The sequence below is a fragment of the Scomber japonicus genome, chromosome 22 (assembly GCF_027409825.1).
Source record: "Scomber japonicus isolate fScoJap1 chromosome 22, fScoJap1.pri, whole genome shotgun sequence".
Lineage (NCBI taxonomy): Eukaryota > Metazoa > Chordata > Actinopteri > Scombriformes > Scombridae > Scomber > Scomber japonicus.
In genome coordinates, this window is record NC_070599.1 from 9,973,310 (window position 1) to 9,996,813 (window position 23,504).

The window sequence follows — 23,504 nt, forward strand, 5'->3', positions numbered from 1 at the left end:
TTTCCCATGATTCACCTGTTTTGTTAGACCTACTCTGAATGTAAATCCAACATCTTTTAAACTCTACACCTCCACTTTGTAATGTAGGTTTCTTGTTTCTGTTGTGAGTTTATAGACCCTGAGGACTTCACAATGACATCATCAGGGGGATATTAACTCACTTGACTCCTGTTTTCACAGGTTGAGTAAGATAAATAAACGGTGGAGTTCCCCTTTAATGATGGTAAAAGGAGCCTTGCTTAAGGTCCAGGGAATCCCAGGAAATCTCTGCTGGATAACTGAGTCAAAAATCAAGCAATGTGAGAGTCCATAATTGACAAAAAAGTGCAACAGCAAAAACCTAACTTTTTCAAATGGAAGAAAATCCAAGGAAGGAAGGGTTTTAGCTTACAAAAGACGAGATACTGACTCAACATCTAAAGCTCATAATTTTAGATAGGGTGGGGGACTCACTTCCTTACAACTTCACAGAATTGCCATCTGAAGAAATTTCCATCTCAACCCGGAGCCGTGAGTCTGAACACAGTGCCAAAAATAACCACACAGCTCCGGTTCGGCTGCTTATAGTAGTTTAACTAGAGGAAAATTGATTTTTTCATTCACATTGGAGACATAATCAGATACACCGTCTCATCATACACAGTCATAAACCTCTGCTGCTATTTCAAATGTATTTATGTCCGAGACAAAATTAACATCAGTCAATTGCTGAATATTTTTAAAAATATACACATATATATATAGCTGTATATATAATTATTTATTTTTCAATAAAATTGATTTATGTTTTTTCTTCTACATTTCAAATCATACAATTACATGATTTGTCCTTGCTTCAATCATGCCCCTATATGATGCATTGTCAATTTATTTTTGTTACCATGCTTTTTTTCATAAACCAGATGTATTGGCCCTTGAGCCACTGTGTCAGATGATACTTTGTATTTTCATATTACTAAATACACATGTTACCATAAACAGCCCTTTAGTGGGTTAATCCAGCAATGAATTATGTAAGCTACATCTGAGACAGTAAAAACCCTCACTTACAGTTACTATATGACCAAGTCCAGCCAAATGTATGTGTGTGTGAGATTGCCTGTAATTATGATAGCTTGCAATAATGTTGTAAAACTTGTTGTATAAGTTTCACCAGTCTGTATTACAAACTAAGCTGTTTTAACAAGTGGTACACTTTGAATTGTAATGATCTGTGTAGGGGACATGGTAAAAAGAAAATGTGACGAGAAAGAAATAATAAATAATGTAATTGCTTTCCTTATAGCTAACAATAAGAGGTTAAAGAGGCTACTTAAACTTGTTGTAAGAACTACCGCTGGGTTTAAAGTTTCTTAGGAAATAGGAAATATCGCTGCGCTTATATAGCATGATTGCATTAAAATGACGATTTTGTTTTTTCAATTGATACTATTTCTTCTTCTTTTTTAATTTTGCAGGGCTGTAGTCAGGATTTTAGATTACTGAATATTACTGAATATTGAGATCATATGTGTAGGTCCTGTAATGTATCCCACCCCAGACACAAAAACTACAAAAAAGGATCTCTAAATTGTTTTATTTAATTCACTTAACTGTTCATTTATATCAGTTATATTTAGTGTAATTATGTTCCATCATGAAGTTCCTGTATTAGTTCCTGAATGTATTTGTGTCTGCCTAAAATGAGGTAATGTTTATGGTAAATGGATTGCAGTAGACTCCCGTCATTAACCCATTCACACACACGCACACACACACACACACACACACACACACCAAAATTGGGGTTTGGTATCTTGCCCACTTTTGGACACTTTGACATACAAGCTGGAGCTGGCAATCGAGCCACCAAACTTCTGCCTGGTGGTTGACCTCCACCACTTATATGTTTGCCCCTGTTCATTTAATATATTTTTATATATCTTGAGTCCCTAATTCCCAAATTCTCAGGAAACACATATGACCTCACTGTTGTCAGTAGTAGCTACGTCCCTGCTAATGTGTAGATTACTTCTCTTTTATATTGTAATTTTATATCATATAGGAAGCATATGAGAGTTTATTCTATTAGCTAATAATTTAGTGCCAGGCTTTGGTTGTGCTTTGTATTTATACATCAAATTAATATATTTATGTTGCAACTCAGATTGTAATAAAGAAGTTAATGAAAAATAAAATGATTTTGTTTCCCTTATTCGTTTTAGTATTCAATTCTTTAAATATGTTTGAATTCTAATATAACACACAGGGAGTCATATAGGAAGAGAGAAAGGGGCGCAGGCGCACAGTATAACTCTCATCCTTGTTCAGGCTATAAGAAAAGACTGTGTGCGTGTGTTCATGGTGAGAGGAGCAGTAAGGAGGATCAGGTCTCACATCGCGAACACGCCATCAAAACACACTCACTGCCAGCCAAGGTTGTGAGAGAAAAGCGCGTGTATAATTGCGCTTTTGAGTGTGTGTGTGTGTGTGTGTGTGTGTGTGTGTGTGTGTGTGTGTGTGTGTGTGTGTGTGTGGGGGGGGGGGGGGGGGGGGGGGTGTGTGCGTGTGTATGTGTGTGTGTGAGAGAGAGAGAAAGAGAGAGAAGTGGCTTAGCAAACAGAAGAATAATGTATGGAACTTGATCCTTAAAGCCAAGTACACACACACGCGCGCGCACACACACTCACACATGCGCGCTCACCTCACATAGGAGGCGAGGAAGATGGGGGAAAGGGAGGAGGAGGAGGAGGAGGAGGGTGGCGGAGAGTCAGACAGGAGCACTGATGGAGCGGGAGGGGGGGACGGGGGGGGCATTTGATAACGGGATGAATCTGCGGCCAGAGGTTTGTCAGAGGTGACGGAGTGAGAGCGGAGCAGCGGGACACTCATGACGCATCTGCTCATAATGACCCGAGTTTAAGAGGCAGAGACGGGCCACGTAAATAAAGACAAATAAATAAATAAATCCATCCTATAGCGTCATCCGCAGTGAGGAGCCTCACTCCTCTCTCTCCTTGCACCACCTTTAGGCTGGGGAGCCAGTGTCAAGACACTCAAAGGGAGCTAGGAGAGCATCCGGTCCCAGCTTTAGAAAATAAAACGCTTCTTATTGCAGCTGGCTGGCAGCAAAACTCTGGAGCATCTTCAATTTTCTTTTTTTTTGTAATAACCATCATTTTATATTTTTGGGAAGAATGACAAAGGAGATAGTGGATCAATGCTGAGGATATAAAAAGTAACTGCTGTGAAATTAATTATGAAGAAGAGGCGGCACATTATGTCCACAGCTGCCAAGATGGAGAGAAATGATGAGGCACAATCAGTGTATGGAAGAGATGTGCTGAAAACAGCATTACATTAGAACAGATAGCCTTAAAACTGGCTGACTTTTCCACTTGTCATGGGAGGAAAAACACTGGTGTTACTTATAACATCAAAGAGGTAATTTAATTGAAATGTTGCACTATATGCCAGTGACTCTGAAACTTAAGCAGTTAAATGGAACTCGGCCATCATTCATTTTAGGGTTAGGTTAGATTTACACCTGCGTTTTTGATACTGTGACATGTCAAAATAGGTAAAAAAGCCCCATTGGTGTCTTATTATTCCTGTGATAGTGGACAGGAAAACATTTATTAAATTCACTATACATTGTGAAAAACTGAGTTTCACAGACAATGTTGATTTTATATGTAAGAAAGCTGGTCAGAGACTGATTTAATAAGGAATCTGAAGGGTTTAGGGATCAGTCTTGTTGTTTTGGAAAAAGTGTTTGATAGAGAGCATCTTTGTCTGTAATATATCTCTCTGACATGGGCACTTGACTTTAGTAAATAGAAACAAGCTAACCGCGATTGTTAAAACAGCAGGGAGGATAGCAGGCCGCCAACAAAACCCATTAGACCTTTACAGCACAGCTGTACACAGGAAAGACCTGTCAATCACCTCTGACAAAACACACCCACACTACCCTGAGTTTGAGTTGCTCCCCCCAGTGTGAAATGCAAACGCAATTAATGTGGCCATAAATATTGCAGTGTAGGCTGTCCAGCATGGGTATGAATGCACTGATGTGCAACTGAGAGATCTCTGCTGTGTTAATGTGATGTTTTTATCTTGTGGACATGTCTGTGTTTATTCTTTCCTGAGTTAGACTAATGACAATGTTCCTGCCTGGGCTGGACAATAACGTTTATTCTATTCTATTCTATTCTATTTTGTTCTATTCTCTTATTTTCAATTCTGTTATTTTCTATTCTATTCTCTTATGTTATATTGTATTATTTTCTATTATATTATATTATTGTCTATTCTATTGTATTATTTTCTATTGTATTCTCTCCACTTCTATTCTATTCGATTCTATTATTTTCTATTCTATACACTCCACTTTTAGTCTATTGTATTCTATTCAATTATGTTCTATTCTCTTCTATTGTATTCTATTCTATTGTTTTATTTTCTATACTGTACTATTTTATTCTATCCCATTGTATTCTATTGTATTGTATTCTATACTATACTATAATATTCTATTCTATTGTAGTCTATTGTTTTATTTTCTATACTATTCTATTCTATTCTCTTCTTATTTTGACAGACACACGGTCTTATTTCCGGTGGACTGGCTCACTGCGTGCGTCTTGACGCAGCTCTCTGAGCCTCTAGGACGACCGGATAACGGGAACCGAGAAGGGGGACAAGAGCAAAACGCGTCAGTGTGACAGACATAGACGGGGTGCTATTGTATAATATAGGCCTTCAGATTTTTTTTCCTCTCCGGGCTGCCGCTGTGGGAGAGGAGAGGCTGCTTGCTTTTATTTCTCTTCTTGTGTGTGTGTGTTTTTTTTTTCTACCCGAGGAGGTGGAGACAGGAGCGGAGGGCGCAGCGGGGCTCGGTGTTGCATCGGCCGCTGCTGGCTGAGGACCTGCACATGTCGGCGCTGTGAGGGACCGTTTGTTTCCCCGCCCTGAAACGATTGGAGAACGGCAGGAGGAGGCTGTGTGGAGAGGTGCAGAAGAACAACATCATCATCATCAACCTGTGAGAAAAAAAGCAGAACATAATAGTCAGGTGCGGTCAACAGAGGATCCGTTAAAAAACGAGCCAGAAGGACAACAGTGATGCGGCAGCCGAGGTGGGCCCAGATTGATGATTTTATGATATCATCACCATCATCCACCGCCAGGACCCATCACTGATTTTTACTGAGAAGGAGCCTCATCGATGAGAAGGTTATATGCTATAAACTGGAGTGTTTGTTTTTTGATGTGGATAAGCAGGAGGAGGATCATCTTTGCTTGATTACATTCATTTTCCTTCTGCATAAGGAGCTATTTGATCACAAGGTTAACAAACATCCAAATTTAGTCTGTGTGTGTGTGTGTGTGACGCCAGAACAGCAGCAGAGAGGCGAGCGTGTGTGTGTCTGTGTGCGTGTGTGTGTCTGTGTATGTGTGTGTGAGGAGACGCGCCTGTCTGAGCATCATCTGGAAGCTGTGCAGGCTCTGCTCCTTCTCGGGGATGATACACAAGCGATTTCTCATCTGTGCGTGAAAAAAAAGGAGAAGATTCAGGGATGCTGCTGCCGATGCTGCCATTTCCAGTCCGGCTCTGATACAGACAGCGAGGCGCACAGCACGGGACTGGACATCCAAAAAATATCTCTCCTCTCCTCTCCTACGCCTCTGCACCTTCTCCCCCTGTATTTCTCTCCCCTGTCCTCCTCCTCCTCCTCCCCCTCCTCCTCCACCACTCCAGAGAGTCTATTCATTCTGATCAATTGATAATCCATCTGTGATTCAGATAGCCACCCACTCCTCCATCCTCTCCTCCATTCACCCGTACATCCTCTTAAACGCCTCTTTACGCACTCGCACGCACGCACGCACACACTCACGCACGCAGTAGCAGCACCACCACCATCATCACCGCCATCTAACAGCCATCATGGAGACGACCAAGCTGCCTCCGTCCAGCCCGTCCTCGCCGACCACCAGCTTCTCGGTGCCCTCCGCGGAGAAGGTGGATGGCTTCCCGCGGAGGTCCATGCGCAGAGCCCGGCAGAGGAGGTCTCACAGCTCGTCCCAGTTCCGCTACCAGAGCTCCCAGGTGGAGCTGACACCGCTGCCCCTGCTCAAAGGTGAGACACTGATTTATTGTGGCAGCCATCCTGTGGGTCAATGTCAAGAATACATTATAGTGATACCACGAGGGATGAAAAGTCCAGTAAAGTCACCACCAAAGGTTCCATCTTCACTTTATGTATGTCATCTTCATTGTTTGAACATCATATGAGTTTACATAACACACCTACTGATCCATACTGTGGAGAAAGTCTGTTGGTATAATGTATTTTCTATTGATAGGTGTCCACTGATTCATATGATCTTTTCCAATTTGGTCTTTTCTGACAGAGGTGATAGCAATGGATTTGATTTATTGAATTCAGGAACCACTCTGGGATGTTTTTAAGGCCCACTATTGGAATATTGTGCACCAGGGCAATTACTATTTTGGTACCACTGTGCTTTAATTTTATACAAACTTCCTAATTTTCATTTTACATTTTACATTTTTAGGTACAATTTGGAATAAACTGTAAGAAAAATTTAAAAAGTTGGTTTTGCTGACCAGTTCCCATTCATTCTATTTGAGTGAATTCATTTGCAAAACATCTAAATATCTTAAATTCTTCACAATTATTTCACTGACAGAGTAAAACTTACTTTTCAATGTGTATTTGCATTCTAGGCTCCTTAAAAATGGTCAAGTTTTCCATAATCGAACAAATTACATAACCCTTTCAAAGAAATGCCCTAATAATGGACAGTTACATAGCAGCCACTTTTATGAAATGATTGGGAACATTTCCTGGCAATCGATGGAAAACTAAAGGACCCATAAAATAAAGTGTTCTTCCCATTATTCATTCATTTGACAATTATATTCCAGATTTGTCTATTAAATAATATCATTAAACTGTGAAAAACATCACAAAGAGTTCAAAATGTCTTGTTTTGTCCGACAAGCAGTCCAATACCTTAAAAAAAATGTAGTTTCTAATGATGTGAAACAGAGAAAAGCAGCAAAATCTCATGTCCAACGAGTTGGAACTGGATAAATTTTGTCCTTTTTTTGTCAATTCTGTCAATCATCCACTCAACACATTACTGTATGTTGCCTTCAACAGCTTTACATTTCAAAGGGCATGTTTCACAAGAGCCATCTCACACTAACACAGTTTTCTTTCTTATTTTTTTTCATAATAATCTGGGTGAATTTTACATTTTTGTGGTTTTCTTTTTGAAGGATGGAGAAGAAATGCCCAGAGGTCCATGTTCAAATTCATGTATGCAGAATAACTGAGCTAGACTCACTCATGCACACACATAAAAAATACAATACAAAACTCTTAAACAAAAATACATCAAATAAGAAAAAGAAGCTCTATAATTTGGATGTATAGTATGTATCAGATCCTGACATTCAGACCTATATGACATGCCTCATAAAGACAGTTGGAGTGGCACTACTTGCAGGTGTGCTGTTGCTATAGCTCTAATCCCAGAGCTACTGTTACTACACAGAGGTCTCTTTGATCTATGGGAGCTTGTTCGATATCATCTCAGACTGAAGGCACGAGGCTACAAAAACATTGGACCCATTTTCTTTCATTTTCAAATACAGTGTAGTGCTGTCTCCATCTGCCAGACCACTTCAGACTCAGGGCTCCACCTGCAGACAGATAGACAGGCCTTGGGTGGGGTTTGATGTGGTTAGAAACAGAGTGCAACCACAGCAAAGTAGCCAAAGTTAGATTTGATTTTGTTTTTTTCTCTAAGGCAAGCTAGGGGTGACGGGGGAAATGAATCAAGCAATTTATTAAGAAAAAAAAGCAAACATTTTCATGCTTGCACCTTCTCAAATGTGATAATTTTCTGCTTTTAATAGTTTTATATTGTTTTTAATTGAATTTCATTGGGCTTTGGGCTATTTGGTGGACTAAATAGGGAATCACATTTGGGCTCTAGGAATTCTTAACCCTTTTTACCTTTTAAAATATTAATAAATAAATCTAAAAATGATGTGACAGATGAATCCATAATGAAAATAATCAGTAGTTGCAGCCCCAGAATAAGCCTCTGCTTGCACAGGGAATGGGTCTATCATGAAAAGGTGTTCATTGCTGATAAAATTACCTCTCAGGTCTCTTCAAAAACCCTGAAAAGACATTTCCTTAATGAGACATTTTGTGTATACTGAACAGATGTCAAAAGATGTCCAAATGTATATTTTTGTATCTCATATTTTGGTACGTTCAGTTAAAAAGACATTCCCTCCATGTTTTTTAATGCTGGTTTCCTCAAGAGCTTCTCTGTATCTCCATCTGTGCTTCATCCTCACCTTCAGTGTCTTCTTTCTCTCTCGCCTGTGTGTACAGGACAAGGGCACATTGTATGTCCTCGTATATATGCCCCTGACCGCTCTTTATAAGGTTAGTTCTCTTTTATGTAGCCTACAATCTCATTCCATTAACCCTCTATGAAGAGAAGACCTTTCTGCTTTTAGAGATGGTGCTCCTGTGTTGATGCTTTGCACCTCGTTCACCCGCCGTTGATTTCCTCTCCGGGCCTGTGAGTGACGGGCATGTGCGCCATGATGATGGAGGGTTTTCACTTGTGACTCCGTGACACCCTCAGTTCAGACCTCTCTGTGCAAACGTCCTTTAGCCTTCAATAGAAACAAGTCCCAGTTAAGACAAGGCCGCTGCACTGCTGCGGCACTCTTTCTGGATCCCTGGAGGAACTGATAGTAAGATCCTGCAGCACAGGCGCAAGAGAAAAGCCTGGTGTGGGGAAGTCTGTAACGGGCAGTATGTAGGCCAAGTGTAGACAGACTTGTGGGTGTTTTGCCCTCCAGGGAATCACATTCCTATTGTTAATTCCAACTGCTTCTCCTGTTAATGGCGACACATCTCTTCCACATTAAACCTGCTGGTGAAGTTAAGTGGGTTCTTATGGATCCATTTTATTGTTTGAGGTTTTATTTTTCTTATGTCCAGCAAAGATACAATGGAGATTAATAGCAGGAGATGTTTAAAATGACCAGTAGTAAACATTTAGTTTTAGATATTAGTCTCAGACAGAGCTACAGCTTGGACCAATTTCAACAATCAAGACAGGAAGAAATCCATCATAGAGGAGAATATTGTAACATCATAGAAGATGCTGATTCCTGCATCAACAGTAGACTCAGTTGAACAGGATGCATCTTTGCAAACCTGTTATCAGTAGTGTTTGAAGCATATTGGCCTTTAAAAATACTTTTTACGTGGAAAGGAGAGCATGGAGATCTCTCTTTAGTGCTGGTTGTTGAAAGGGATTATCATATGTGGCATGATTTCAGTATATTTTCTCTAGTTGGCACCAGATTTACAATAAATGCAGCCCTTTATCCTGGAAATTACCTTCAAATTCGATGATTCCGCACCTCACAAATTAACATCCAATGCCAACATTTAGAGTGAGTGCAGGGCAGTAAGGGTGTGGTGGATGGGTGTGCAGCACGTCTGACATTTATGCTCTAGACCAGTGTTTTAATGTACACAGACCAGCAATTATTGTACCAGTAACCACAGTCTTTACCTATAACCCTAACCATACTGTGGGTGCTATGCACAGATATGGAAGAAAATTAGACTTTAAAAAATGTTGGCTTTGGGCATAAAAAAACATAACCTGGTTTTGTGCAGTCCTTGTCTGGTGTATCCTAATATAAACAATTCATTTTTGGCATTACTCAAAATGTTTTCAGTGGAGTTTCATGAGCTCATTGTGTTGAAATCTCAACTCATGCATTCATATTTAATGCTTTAACATTAATTGTTAGCAGGCTTACTTATTATTTGTGAAAATCACCCAAATTAGAAGTACATAGACGTCACTCGCACAGATTGCCATTCACTTGGAGCAATCTTCAACTCCTGTGCAAGCACTGATCCACCATGCTGAAATGTCACCGATCAACACATTGACTTTCCTTCCAGTGACTTTCAGGGTTGCTGTTCTGTAGTCAGACACTGACCTCCGAACCTCCAGGAGTTTCCCTAAAGGGGATTAGTGTCACGGCATAACTGTGTTACTAATATTTCCTGCGCTGAAGTGAGACATGCCAAAGTTGCTGAATATAATACCTGAAGGATTTTGTTCAGTAAAGAAATTATTGAGTGATACAAGAATATTGTTGACATGGATTAGATGATCTTCAGGTGAGATGAGTACACTATCCTTGTGATGCTGCAGTAAACAATAATGACCAATAAAAGAGCAGCAGGCATGGTCAAAGCAGTCAGTGAACCCACAGATGATGGATGAAGGGTACAGAGTTCCTATAATCCCTTTTACAGTGTCTTCATGTTTGGCCACAGGCCTGCAGCATGTGTGCATACTCACACACAAACACATGCATGAAACCTTTCTGGATGCTGTGTTCTTGGACCAGTTTTGGACTTCAAAGTGCAAACTGCACTCTACCGCAGTGTGCAGTTTATTTCTATATCAATGGATGTACTTGTTTAAAACATGTGATTTATGAGTGAGTTTTTCCTTCAAGGTCTAATTAAAAAGAAACACAGCCCTCCTCTCAGTTTTGTAAGATTTAAACACCTTTCAGTAAACATCTGTGGTCTTAATGTTACTACAAGCTATTTAGTATGAAATGAAGATTAATCCCTGCCTTTATCACTATTGAACAGTTGCTCATTTCAGGTGCTTTTCTTTGTTTCTGGCTTAATGTTCCCGTTAAAAAAAATTGAGCTTTAATGTAAGTACTGCTGAAAATTTCAGACAGGGCCCCAAATGAGATGGTGATTAAGTCATAACTGAGGCAACAGGCCTCAATAAACTTAGTGTTTCTGTGGGACTCAGGCAAATTAAAATATTTAATATCTGCTGTCACACAGTAGGCAGCCACCAGATGGGTATCAGAAATGGTTTTCAACATGGTGGAAGTCTCTCTTTTCCTGTATTTCTGCACTTTAATCTTCATGTTAAATAATGAAGTAGTTGAGGATGGTTTCCAGTAAAGATGATGCTCTGGAAACTGGCCCAGTACAACTAACTGGCTGCTATCTCTGTACCATTACATATTAGATACCGTAAGATATTCAACTGAATAACTTTAGGTTTTGGACTGTTGGTGTGCTTTAAGAAAGCTCATCATGCTTTAGCAAACATTCACATGTTTACATTTTTGTCATTTGTCTAACTAACTATTGAGCTAGCTAAGTAGCTGTTCAGATATTTGTCTGTGTAGCTTTAGCAACCTAACCTGCTAAGGTGGCAAGACAAGAACTGTTGAAGACAACTAATTGATTATATTTTGATCAATCTGCCAAAGTAATGTAAAGTCAATCATGCCTCATAGCACACACATCACATAAGAAGATAAGTTATTTGTCGCAGCTTGACCAGAGTGGATTGTTATGTTGGTCCTTGGCTCTCCTGGTTGTCCTCCTCAGTGTCTTCAGTTACACTGCAGCTCAAACTAGAGAACAGGCTGTTAGCTCAGCGCTCCTCCCCAGCTGTGAAGCTCTCCCCTGGGGCTACAGACACCAGTCAGGCTTCCCAGTCACAAGTGCTGTGCTGTCGCTGGCAGGCTAACCAGACTAAGGTCACATTCCTGCCCAACATCTAGTCAGCAGATAAACAAACTTATGATTAGCATTTATGCCTTGTTCACACAAACCAAAGATAATGTCCATGAATGTGGTTCAAGATGATTTTTAAATGACTGAACCTGTTATTCCTGCCTTTTATTAGTAGATAATCTTGCAACCATGCAAGGCAGCATCAGATTCCTTTCTTTTAACCTTGGGATAGGCCTGGCCACAAATCCCTCTGTCGTTTATTTGTCAATTTTCCAGCTCTTCCTTCACTGCTCTCTCTGTGATTTGTGAAATATATCTAATATGTCTTTTTAAATAAATGTTACGTATACATTCAGTATGCACCACATTCAGAGAGTGCTCAGCTAGGTTTGTGTTTCGATTGGACTAATAGTAAGTATGAGTCATCCACGTGAAAATATGATCCACACATTGCACCTGTAGTGCCCACCTCGTCAAAGATGTGTTTTTCTTCTAGTTACTTCAGTCGGATGTTTGATCACCACTGTGTATAATAACATATGTGAAGTATGACACTTGAAGGCTGTTTTCACATTTATGTGCTGAAAGTGAAAGTGAAAATATCTGACTTAAGGGCGTGTACAAATGAGCAGGATTTGTGACATCCCAACAAAGTTGGAGGCAGTTCTGGTCTGATATGGAACGTAAACAAGTGTGATGTAGAAACTTGATGCTTCCAGTGCACTAACACTGAGATTTGCATATTCATCGACTCTCAATTTTCAATGAGACAGAAATATCACCATCATGGATAGAAATATCACTATTTTGAGTTAAAATATTTTTTCACTGTGGACAGAAATCATATCACATGGTGCATAGAAATGCTATTACCAGAAGAAATGTAATCCGGATAACAAATTACCATGATATTGAATGTAGGTTGGGAATAGGTTTGACCTCTGTGGGTTTAACTATGCAGTAAGTCAGTTATTCTATTCTGAGCTGAGTGAGGATAAAACCGTCCTAAAAGCATTGTAGTACTTATTAAGCTCTGAGTGTGTCTTTGTGATCGTGCAAAGTTCAAACGCATGCAGGACGATCATGGGACGCGTTCTGGTCTATCTTGAGATCTTGGGGAAGATTGTTGCAGCCAGCAGCTACCTCAGCAGGAGCTAACACAGAGAGAGCAAACACACAAAACGCTTTCTGCACAGCTCGGCCCAGCGGCACATCCTGCCGGCTTGTTTTGTAAAGCTCAGATTGCATTTTTGACCATAGCAAATGTTATAGACCTGGGCTGGCAGGACTGGAGACCTAATACATAGTAAAGGTCATGGCATGCCTGTTTTATTAACTCAAATAATCCCACAATGTGCCTCATATTCTAAAATTGAAATTAGGGCATTAAAATGTATCTGTATTAGGAAGTCACAAGATGATCATACTAAAACTATTCCTGTAAACCGCATGTCACGAGAGGCTCTACTTTTATCGTCCTAGTTAAAAGAGAAACGGAATTTCGTCAGTCTCACAGTCTGATCTGGAAAAACAGCAGCAGATGAAGCCAAAAATTGTGAAATAGTCCTTTTTTTAAAAATCACAGCTGTTTCTTACAGTCAACTGTGGGGCTGGATTTCTTCTCATCAAAAATGGATGATAGTTGTTTATTATTATCTCCCACACCAATGTGAAAGCAGCAGAGCCGCAGAATAGCAGCGCGCCTAATTGCTGTTTTGAAAATGAATCAACATGCTGAGCTCCAGTATGCTTATCTGGGTGCTGAATCCTCAAAACAGCTTAAAAAAAATCAATAAGAAAACACTCACATAAAGTAATTAAAAAGAGGCGTTTCGTGCAAAGAATATTCAGCATGCAGACTAGCGCAAGCGTTGCTAATTGCTGCTTTGACCATGCAAAAAAAAAAAAATACTCATACAACAAAATAGCCATGCATGATGTTTTCTGTCCTTGACGTTTCAATAAGTGGCTTCCAGCAGTAGTGGCTTTACAAAGAACTGCTGAGTGGCTTCAAATAACTCTGTGAGGCCCTAAAGGATGTTGTGTGAGCTTAGTGTTAGTGTTAAATCTCCTGTACCTGCACGAAAACCCATCCTGCTGGTTGGCGTTAGCATTTAAGCATCTCTAAAAGCCCAGAATCACCCTGAAGATACAAGACAAGCAATACAGACAACGTAGGTGAATCAGACTTTGTTGCACAGAGGAACAGATGGTGAGCTGAAGCTGAGTGGGCTCACAGGAAGAAGTAAACATTGTTAGAGATTGTAGGTAAAATGGTATCGTGAATAATCAGGTTATGATCCTTATTGCAGGTCATCAAATAGTAAATCTATTTCTTTCATAGCTTTCAAAGAAGTGTTTCTGGCTGTTTTGCGTCTTAATATGTGTCCGATGTTGCTATCGGCCCACTTGATGCTGCTTAACAGGTCGAAGTGTGCTTTTTTGCAATCCTCCTGTTTCTAGGGACTGATAGGAAATGCATAATGTTCCCGCTGCTGTCTGCTGAAGAACAAAAATACACCGCTGCTAATGTTTCATAATGCACTCAAAAGTGGGCCATTTTCACTGCTAACAATGAGCGGATTAGAAGGAAAACATGCCGTCAGACATATGCGTTATAAAATCTTAAAGACTACCTCATGAAACAGAATAAGGTGACGGAGATTTAAAGACACACTGCATGCAAAAATACAGTGAGGTAAGCTTATGAATGTGATAAGCTATCCAAAGCCTCTTTTTTAATTGAATAGAAGTATTTTTTTTAACATCTCGATTCAGTTGTACTTGTCCTACTGTGCCAACAAATCCTTTTATTTCAATAGAATCAGAGCAATACATGGATTCACTGGTGGGGAAGAGGTAAATTCATGTGAATCTTTCCCATCTTTTATGCACCCTGCTCTGTCGGAGTATAAATTGCTCCTAAAAGAGGCACAGTTTGATATGACAGGCGTGGCACAAATACAGTGCTTGGATAAACTGAGTGAACCTATTGTCCCCTTAGCAACCAAACACATCATTGTTGTCTAAGTGGACCTTAATTTTCGACAAATAACCTACAAACAAACAAACAACAAAAAATCAACTTGACTGCATGCTGACAAGTCTTATTAACCGTTATGGGCACAATTAACAATAATGGAATAATGTTAAATGCTAAAATATATTCTAACAATAGGAATAGTAGAGATGAGCCATAAAGTCAGTGAACTGAGACAGTAGTATTTACACTATCTGACGTTTGCTTAGATACTGTAAATACTTACAGTTTGAACTGTGTGTAATGAGAAAAATAAACTATGTCTGCAGTATACTGTGTGTAATCCTAACAGACAAATACTGCAGACATGGTGATTCATGTAGTGAAAATGACCTCAAGCTCCTGTTTCCCCACCATATTTTAGGTGTATTTGCTTGCTTTAATATTGCTTCTGTAGGCCATGATGTGAATATTCTACTCTGCACTATGTTAACCTGCATGAGAAATTGCAGCATTTGTGTGTTTTCATTTATCAAATCTGTCCAGCATGTTTGTGTGTCAACATTAGGCTGTAATAATGGATGTAGGAAGCTTTGTTTTAAATATGCTGTTTACTGTAAAACAGTCACCTTCTCACAAAGATTGTGTGTGGGAGATTGAATGACTATGCGTGCATGTGTGTGTGTGTGTGTGTGTGTATATGGTAGGGAGAGGCCAGCTGGATGGGCTTGGTATTGGGTTACAGAAAGCATGGAGTAGTTTTTTGCTCTAGGACTGTCTCAGATCAATTAAGAGGGAAAGAGGGAGAGAAAGTGAGGGGGGTAATGAAAGAAATGGAGTGGATGAGCAAAGAGGAAATGAGTGGACATTAAGCTGACAGGTGGAGGAGGAAGAGTGGGAGGAGGAGAAGCGATGGCGAGATTAAAAAAACAAAAAAAAAAAGAAGAAAAAAAAGAAAAAAAGAAAAAAGCCAGAGGATATTACAGGAGGGAGGATGTAATGAAACAGCTAGCAATGCAATAACCACAACCACTGCTGTGTCACGGAAGAGTGAGTTGGTTCTTAAAGGAATACGCTGATGCTTTGGCAAATAAGCTCTTTGATTGAATCACCACAAGTTTCACCTTTATGGGTGATCACTGTTAAATATTCTCCTGTGGCGCCAAGACAGTGTGGAGCTAAGCAAACAAAGAAATACTGGACATGCAGAGGTGACTCGTGAAGCAGTCTCAAGCAGAACATATGAGAAAAAAGTGTGTTTTGTTGTACATGCCCGTCTTAATTAAGGACAACGAGATGTGAGATTGATTTTTTTTTTCTTCATTTATCACATTTCCTTGTCTGTGATGAGCAGCAGCAGCAGCAGCAGCAGCAGGATGGTGATGTGTGATGTTGCCTGTACGCTGCAGAGCAAACCAACAAATTATTATTCAACAAGTGAGCGTTACAAAGCCCGCTAATCAAATGTTGAGGATGTCTCCAGCTGGGATAACCGTCTCCCATATTTGTTTACGAACTGTCTCCAATTTGTGTTTGCATTTCAGGCTGCAAGTATTGCTCTCAGAGGGTTATTTTAATATCTAACAGGCCTGCTAGTCATTGGGTCAAGGAGAATTTGTATTTTTTTTGAAAGAAGAGGACAAATATCCAGTAACTCAAACAACTGTGAGAGTCTGGCTTTATTGTTCCTTATAGAAATCTATTTATTGATAGTGATTCAGCTGATTATAGGGGGAGTAAACGACAAAAATTACAGCCAGTGCATCACGCAGCTATGAACCACAGCCTGTAACACCCAGACGGTCTCTAATCATTGTGCTGTGTGGTGGAAACATGTATTATTAGAAACATTGGATTATTTAAAGATAGGCTTAGCACGCCTCTTAATCTTTTGCCATGACTTACCCTCCTCTCACAGCTTTTGTCAAAGAGAGAATAGGAGTTTTCTGTCTATGCATCTATTGAATACAGGAGCATAAAGACTTTCTGCCGCATTTTGAAATCTGTGGCCATCACTACACAATGCTGTTGTGAAAGGTTTTCAGATACAGCAGCTGTCACTTTTACTGTTAGTGAGTCATGAGTTTTACTTCACCGATTTTCAGATGGTAGACCTTTTACTGTAATTTTTCACACTTTTAAAACCTCCTTATTAAAGGAGGCATCAGAAGTTCATAATTATATCCGGTTTATGGTATTTTACACCTACTGTGTGTTTTTACCCAGAAAACTGCCAGCAAACACTAACTTCCACCAACACTGAACCTAAAGACAAGTTTTGTTAGGTGAAATTGATTTTGACCCTAAACGTCACCATATTTGACAAAATAATAAAATGAATGTATGTATGCAGCTTTAACTGAAGGTCCACTTTCAGCATCATCTCATATTCTTCATTTTAAACCAGAGTTCTCCCCGCTGCATACAACCACTTGTCATCATGTGACCACACATCATGTGACAACTTAACCATGAGTGTGAAATGCAGTTGAAAGCTCCCCCCACAAAAAAAGCCAAGCAAGTAGACTTTGAAACGGCCTAAATTGATTTTTCACCCTTCGTAGATAGTGGAACAAGCTGTAAACACAACAGTGATGTATTATCAGATTACAGTATAATCTAGGTATGACTAACATGTTAGCAATGAGTCTCCTATTTACACATTCAGCGGATACGGAGAAACATTAGCACACATTTGCAGGCGTGTCTATAGCAACCTGATGAATGTTACTCTCTTTTAGGTCTGTTGTAGTCTTAAGAGGCATAACTATGTCTTGAGCTGCTAAATCCTCCACTATGTTTACTATAGTACTAGAAATGTGTCTGTTATTTGGTGCTGTTGAGTAGTGTACAATGGGTTGTTTATGCGTTGGGTGCGTTGCTACTGTATGTTGCTGCTGGGAACGAGGTCGATAACGCAGTGACTCTGAAGAAACTAGAGGCCGTAAAAACCAAAACAACTTGCTGAAAGACACTCACACAATCTTCAGAGGTAATTTGATTCATTAATAATATAAAAGATGATTAGTGCAGCTTTAACCGTACCTCAACCTTGTTTAGTTTCCATAACTGTGATCTTTCTCTAACATTAACAATACTGTGGTTGCTATTTGCAGGTGTTGTAGAAAGACATTACTGTGAAACCTCAACAGCAGCATTCTGTCAGAAGATAGAGTTTAACATTTTATAATTACATCATTTTTTAAAGGTAATCAAACGCACAGATAAAAACAAAATAAGTCACAACTTCCATCAACACTAAAACATAATTCCTGTAGTTTTAGATGAAAATGACTCCACATACCTTTTGAATTTAGTGTCTTATTTTCATTATTTTAGTGAGTGGAGTGTAACAAAATGTAATGACTTGTTACTTGGCCCAACACCAATTTGTCCACCAAATGTCATAAAAATCTGTTTGTATTTTGGCGAGAGTTCTGCTGCTGACAGACAGCGAGGCTAACAGAGAAGCATAAAACACCACATCCTTGACAGAGAACACAAACATGTCCAAAAATGTGTCCGTTTCTGTCAGCGGGACGCACTTGATTATCAGCAACAGACTGTACATACGACTCTATTTACATGTTATATGCTAATAATGCCCAGCCGCTCTCATTACCCATTCTCAGTACCATCACCAAGTGACAACTTCCAAGTATTTCCTGCTCTAATTTAAAGCAGCTGGATGATTCGTCCTGTTCTTTCGTGGCAGGTAAATTTCCGTTTGACTCCTCAAGTCTTCCTGAAAATCTGACGATGGGTGACAGAAGGGGGATGTATTCAATCACATGTGATAACATCCCATCCTCAATTTTCCTCTCTAATCACTCTGTTTATGAGCAGGATGATGGATAACTGCGTCCATGTTTCCTTGCCAGTTTGTCATGATGTGGACTGAACATGTGTTATTAGGAGGATTAGATTATTTAGAGATAGACTTAGAGCACGCCACTTAAACCCCTTACCGTGATATTTATACTGCCCTGACTTCCACACTGCAACTCTGTAGCTCCCTTATACTATTTATAACTGTCTCTCTCTTGCTTTCCTTCTTTATCTGCCTCTTTCTCCCCTCTCTCCTTTCCTCTCCCTCCCCATCCGCTCTTCCTCTCTGCGTCACTGTATCTGTGCATTGAGCATGAGTGTGTGTGCTTAATGACAGAGGTGCAGAGGCGGCTTGGATGCTAGCTAAATCAGAAGCTGTCCTCTTCGCTTTCTGTCTCTCTCTCTCTGTCTCTCTCTGTCTCTCTCTCTCTTTCTCTCTCTCTCTCTCTCTCTCACTCTCTCTCTCTCTCTCTCTCTCTCTCTCACACACACACACACACACACTAAGCCCCAAACAGAATAACTGTTATTTAAAGACTAGAGCTGTACTCGCTCATTTACCAAAAAAATAAAAGCCTTGGAGAGATGGATGGGTGGAGGAGAAGGGAAAGATGGAGGGAGTGAGGGAGTGAGTGAGAGAGAGAGAGAAGAGAAGGGAGGCACCTAGAGATGGAAAGATGAGAGGAGGAGGAAGAAGAGGATGATGTCATCTTTTAACCCTATACCGCTCCCCCCCGCCTCCCTCCTGTTTCCTCCCGAGATTCTCCCCCTCCCTTCTCTTCCCCTCTCCTCCCCTCTCCTCTCTTCCTCTCTCTTCTCCTCCCCTCTCCTCTCCTCTCTTCTCCTCTCCTCTCCTCTCCTCTCCTCTCTTCTCCTCTCCTCTCCTCTCCTCTCCTCTCCTCTCCTCTCCTCTCCTCTCCTCTCCTCTCCTCTCCTCTCCTCTCCCCTCTTCTCCTCCCCTCTCCTCTCCCCTCTCTGTCGCTCTCCAGCAGCTCTATATTTAGATTTGTGCAGCTGTGTATATGTGTGTTTTGTGTTTTGATGCTGTGTGTGAGTGTTTGGCACTGCTCATTCTTATATGTCGCTGCTCCTTTTACCAAATCCACCTCTCTCCTTTCCCTCTCCTCTCCTCTCGTCTTCTCCTCTCGCTCTCACCATCATTTCTACGTCACTTGCTTTTTCTTTTTTTTTCTTCCTCTCAGCGTTTCAGGTTGCATTTCTTATCTCTTCCTCCCTTACATATTTAAAGGATCAGTCTGCTGATATTCTATACTCTATATTTGGCTTACAGGCAACAAATCCCATCTGTAGACCTAAACTAACAATCAATTGATCCTTCTAACAAATGCAGCCAAAAGTCTGACGTAGCTTCTTGCACTGGATGACATGTTCTTTAATTGCTATGATCATGGTGCTCTTTAGTTTATTTTGAGTTAAGTCCACACACACGCCCTGCTGCTGTAAATAATTACTAGTTCACCAAATGTGTGTTAATCCGCAGCTGAAAATAGTCCCCCAACAAACACAGGTTTTTTTTTTGTTTGGGTAATCTTGCCTATACTACAGTCCTCAGCTGTCTTAATAAATTAAAACTAGGTTTATAAAAATGTATAGTAGCCTATGTCTTTACTAGGAATGATTGGTGGTGGGGCTGAGTGCCACAGCCAGAATAAGGAAACCAGAAAGTAATGAGAAATATGTGATTTCTCATGGGATTTTGTTGATCATAACAAAAATATTGCACACTGCCAGCTTTATTCTTCATACCTAAATGTAGAGCTAAAGATTGTACAGATTGTTGTAGAAATTGTCCTTTTTATGGTGCTGTTGTTACACTGCTGCATATAAATGCAATATTCTAGCATTTTAAACTCTCTGTCTCTAGAGGATAAAGCTCAGGCAGTCGTATTATTTGGACTGTTTTAGGATGCACACAGAGATATTAATGAAAAACAGGGAGGATTTACCTGTTTCAGCATATTTGATATACTGCTCCAGGAGAGAAAACTTATCCTATCGGGGATAGAAGGTATATTTTATTGAAGCACACATGAAGAGTTGCAAGCTTCTCAGTGTAATATCTAGTAGACTAAAGGTTTTTTTTTTTTTACTCTTTCTCTTTCCAGGGCTTTACAACTATTGTTAATGTTTGCCTGCACCCCAATGAGTCTTTGTATGTAGTAGACTTGACATGCAGGATGGACTTCTGCTAACAGCTAACACGTTTATGTCTTTGGCTATTAATGAGTGACCAACCTGCAGAGCAAATTGTTTAACTGGAGATATTTCCGATGTAATTTAATCTTATATATCATGACTTCCACTGTAACACTCGCTATGAAGTCAAGTTTTACTCCTTAGTTACAGTTAATATATAAATATAGATCAAAGCAGCAGTCATATTTTGGGCCTCTTGTGGGCAGCTGCAAACACAACACTGACATTTTATTACCATATAAAACTAAAAACGTGCAAACATACTTATTCACACATTCACACAAGTAAATATCTGGCTCTTTAGCTGATAAATGATCACCAGCTACTTAGCATTGACTTTGTGCCATTTAGAGCTGGACAGGAAGTGTAAAGCATTTGTAGGACTTTTTGTTGTTGTTGTTGTTGTTACTGAAAACAGCTGACTGCACTGATGGGAGCGGTGAGAGAGAACCAAAACAGTAAAGCCGGGGGCTGTTAAACCAAAACAATTAGTGAAAAGACATAATTGCTTTGTAGAGTTAAGGGGATCTAGACAATCAGATGACAATTCCCTGTGACTCATTTGGCATTACATGTAGTCATTATATCCATTGTTAATGTAAACATATAGTAGAGAACAGCTGATGACTCATTCAGATAGCTAACTAAAGAGAAACTACAGACAGGAACAGATTTTTATAAATATTATTTTTTGTGGATATACATTTTGATTTTTTATCTGCACATATGAACTGCAGAGAATCAAAGAGGAATACAAAGCTCTGAGTACTGTGCATTACCGCCTATAGCTCACCATGATAATGATAGCATTTTTAAATCAGCTTTCTATACCCGCCTTTCTTATTTAGCTGCATTTATAATTGTGGTGACATACATTTTTGGTGCCATATTCCTTCAAAAAGAGCCCTTTTGACATGAAATATGATGAAATATGGTGTATTTGGAGTTGCATTTTTTGGATCTATACAAAATCTATGTGTAACATATTAGTGATTCAAAACTCCAATGACTCACTTCCCATGATTAAGATCTTAGCATTCTAATCAATGCACTGACATGAGATTAAAAGCAGCTTTGTATAAATGAGACTGGTGTAACCCGTGATGACCTAATAATAGCAAAGCCACAAGGGAAACAATTAAATTCACTGTCATTCAATATATAATAACAATAATAATTACAAATAGTTTGATTTCTTGCCTGCTTATTTGTGTCTTCAGACATTTTCCTTGCACACTTATCCATTTTTGGGCACATTTCTACATGTGTGGGGAATAATATCAGACAGTAAGGTACCATCAGTGGCCAGTTAAGCAAATACAACCCAAAACTGACCCTCTGTCTGTGATTTTTATTTTTCATTTTCTTTGCTTCAGAACATGTAGTGTGGTTCCGTCTGTGCCCGTAACCTCGCTGTGCTTTCATCTCGGCTTCTTCTTTCGCTCTCTCTCCCACACTTGCTCTCACCTGACCCACCAAGTCTCTTCATTTCCTTCCATCCTTCTCTCTCTCTTTTTCTCACCTCCCATCTCTCTCTCCTTCTCCCAGACACACATACTTGCTTTTTCTATTCCCTTCATCTTTTCACCTCACTCTGTTCTTTTTTTTTTTTTTTCTCAGTCCCAGCACGGCACATCTTCATACAATTACTCTCCATTAAAAATGGATTAGATTTCACCTTCACAGTCTGTCTACAGAGGGAGAGCAGGAGAGAGGAAGGGAGGAATCAGGAGAGAAGGACAAAGAGATAGGAGGGATAGGAAGAAACAGATTAAGATGGGGCCGAGCAAAAAAGAGGACAGAAAAAGAGGAGAGGAAAAAGAAAGGAAAAGATGGTACTCATAAAAGAGGGCGACACAAAAGACACAATTGCAATTTGTCATCACCTTGCAGACACACTCGTTATCACAGTCAGAAGCAACAGTTCCCCCTCTTAAACATTTAACACTTGTTTTTTTTTTGGTCACAAATAGTCAGAAAATGATGTGAACACGACTGTCACACGTTTTTTTCCAGTCACTGAGAAATGGCTGCAATTCAAGAACAAATTGACCACTTAGAACGGCTCAATGAACAGGCTCATAGATGTGAGCAGGGGATGTAAATTGTTCAAAATAAGGCAGGAAGGTTACAGAAAAGTCAATGGATTCAGTGCAGGTCATTGCTTTTACTCAGGGAATATATCACAAACAAGAACCAGTGGGAAGTCTGAAAATCAGGATCATTACCTTGTATTACTGAAAGCCTAAAAGTATGGATTGAATAGTTGGCTATAATTGATGGAACAAGCAGCACCTTTTTGTGGTCTCAAAAGAGTATGTGCCTTGTTCCTCGACACCTCAAGCAAAGGGCAATCCTCTTCTATTGTTGTGCAGCTCTGTGCCAAAGAGAGCAGATGGTCCTGGTGTGCCCACAAGAGGTGAGGGGGTCTGGGGGCTGGAAGAGCTCCAGTCAGCCCCTCACCCCTCCTGTGTCTCCCACCTAGGGGTTAAGAAGGGTTAAACCTAATCCGCTCCCACTGTGTTTATGTGTGTGTGAGTACTGGATGATCATCCGTCCAACTGCACAGTGAGTCTAGACTGCCTCCCAGCCATCGTGGAGTATCCTCTGGGTAACATGTATTGTTTTCCATGTACAGAGGGAGATTATTTGCACTGGCCTGTAAGCACATTGTGTTACCAGCTTATCAGGTTGATCTCTGTCTTCATAGCAGACCATTTCTTTGTTGTGACAATAAAAAAACCCCTCTGTTCAGATATTTTGTGTACTGAAGTCTGACTAAAGCTGTAAATACCAACATCACTGAATCCCATCTCTATCTAAATTAGGGAAATGGAAAGGAATTG

General features: G+C 40.0%; 1 protein-coding gene across 1 annotated transcript in view; it reads left to right on the forward strand.

Moving 5' to 3' along the window:
- The first annotated feature begins 5,932 nt into the window (after positions 1-5,932).
- ppp2r5b (protein phosphatase 2, regulatory subunit B', beta) overlaps positions 5,933-23,504 on the forward strand; it is a 33,986-nt gene continuing 16,414 nt past the window's right edge. The window contains exon 1 of the mRNA XM_053342907.1: positions 5,933-6,125. Coding sequence (XP_053198882.1) covers positions 5,933-6,125 — 193 coding nt within the window. The remainder of the gene's footprint in view (positions 6,126-23,504) is intronic.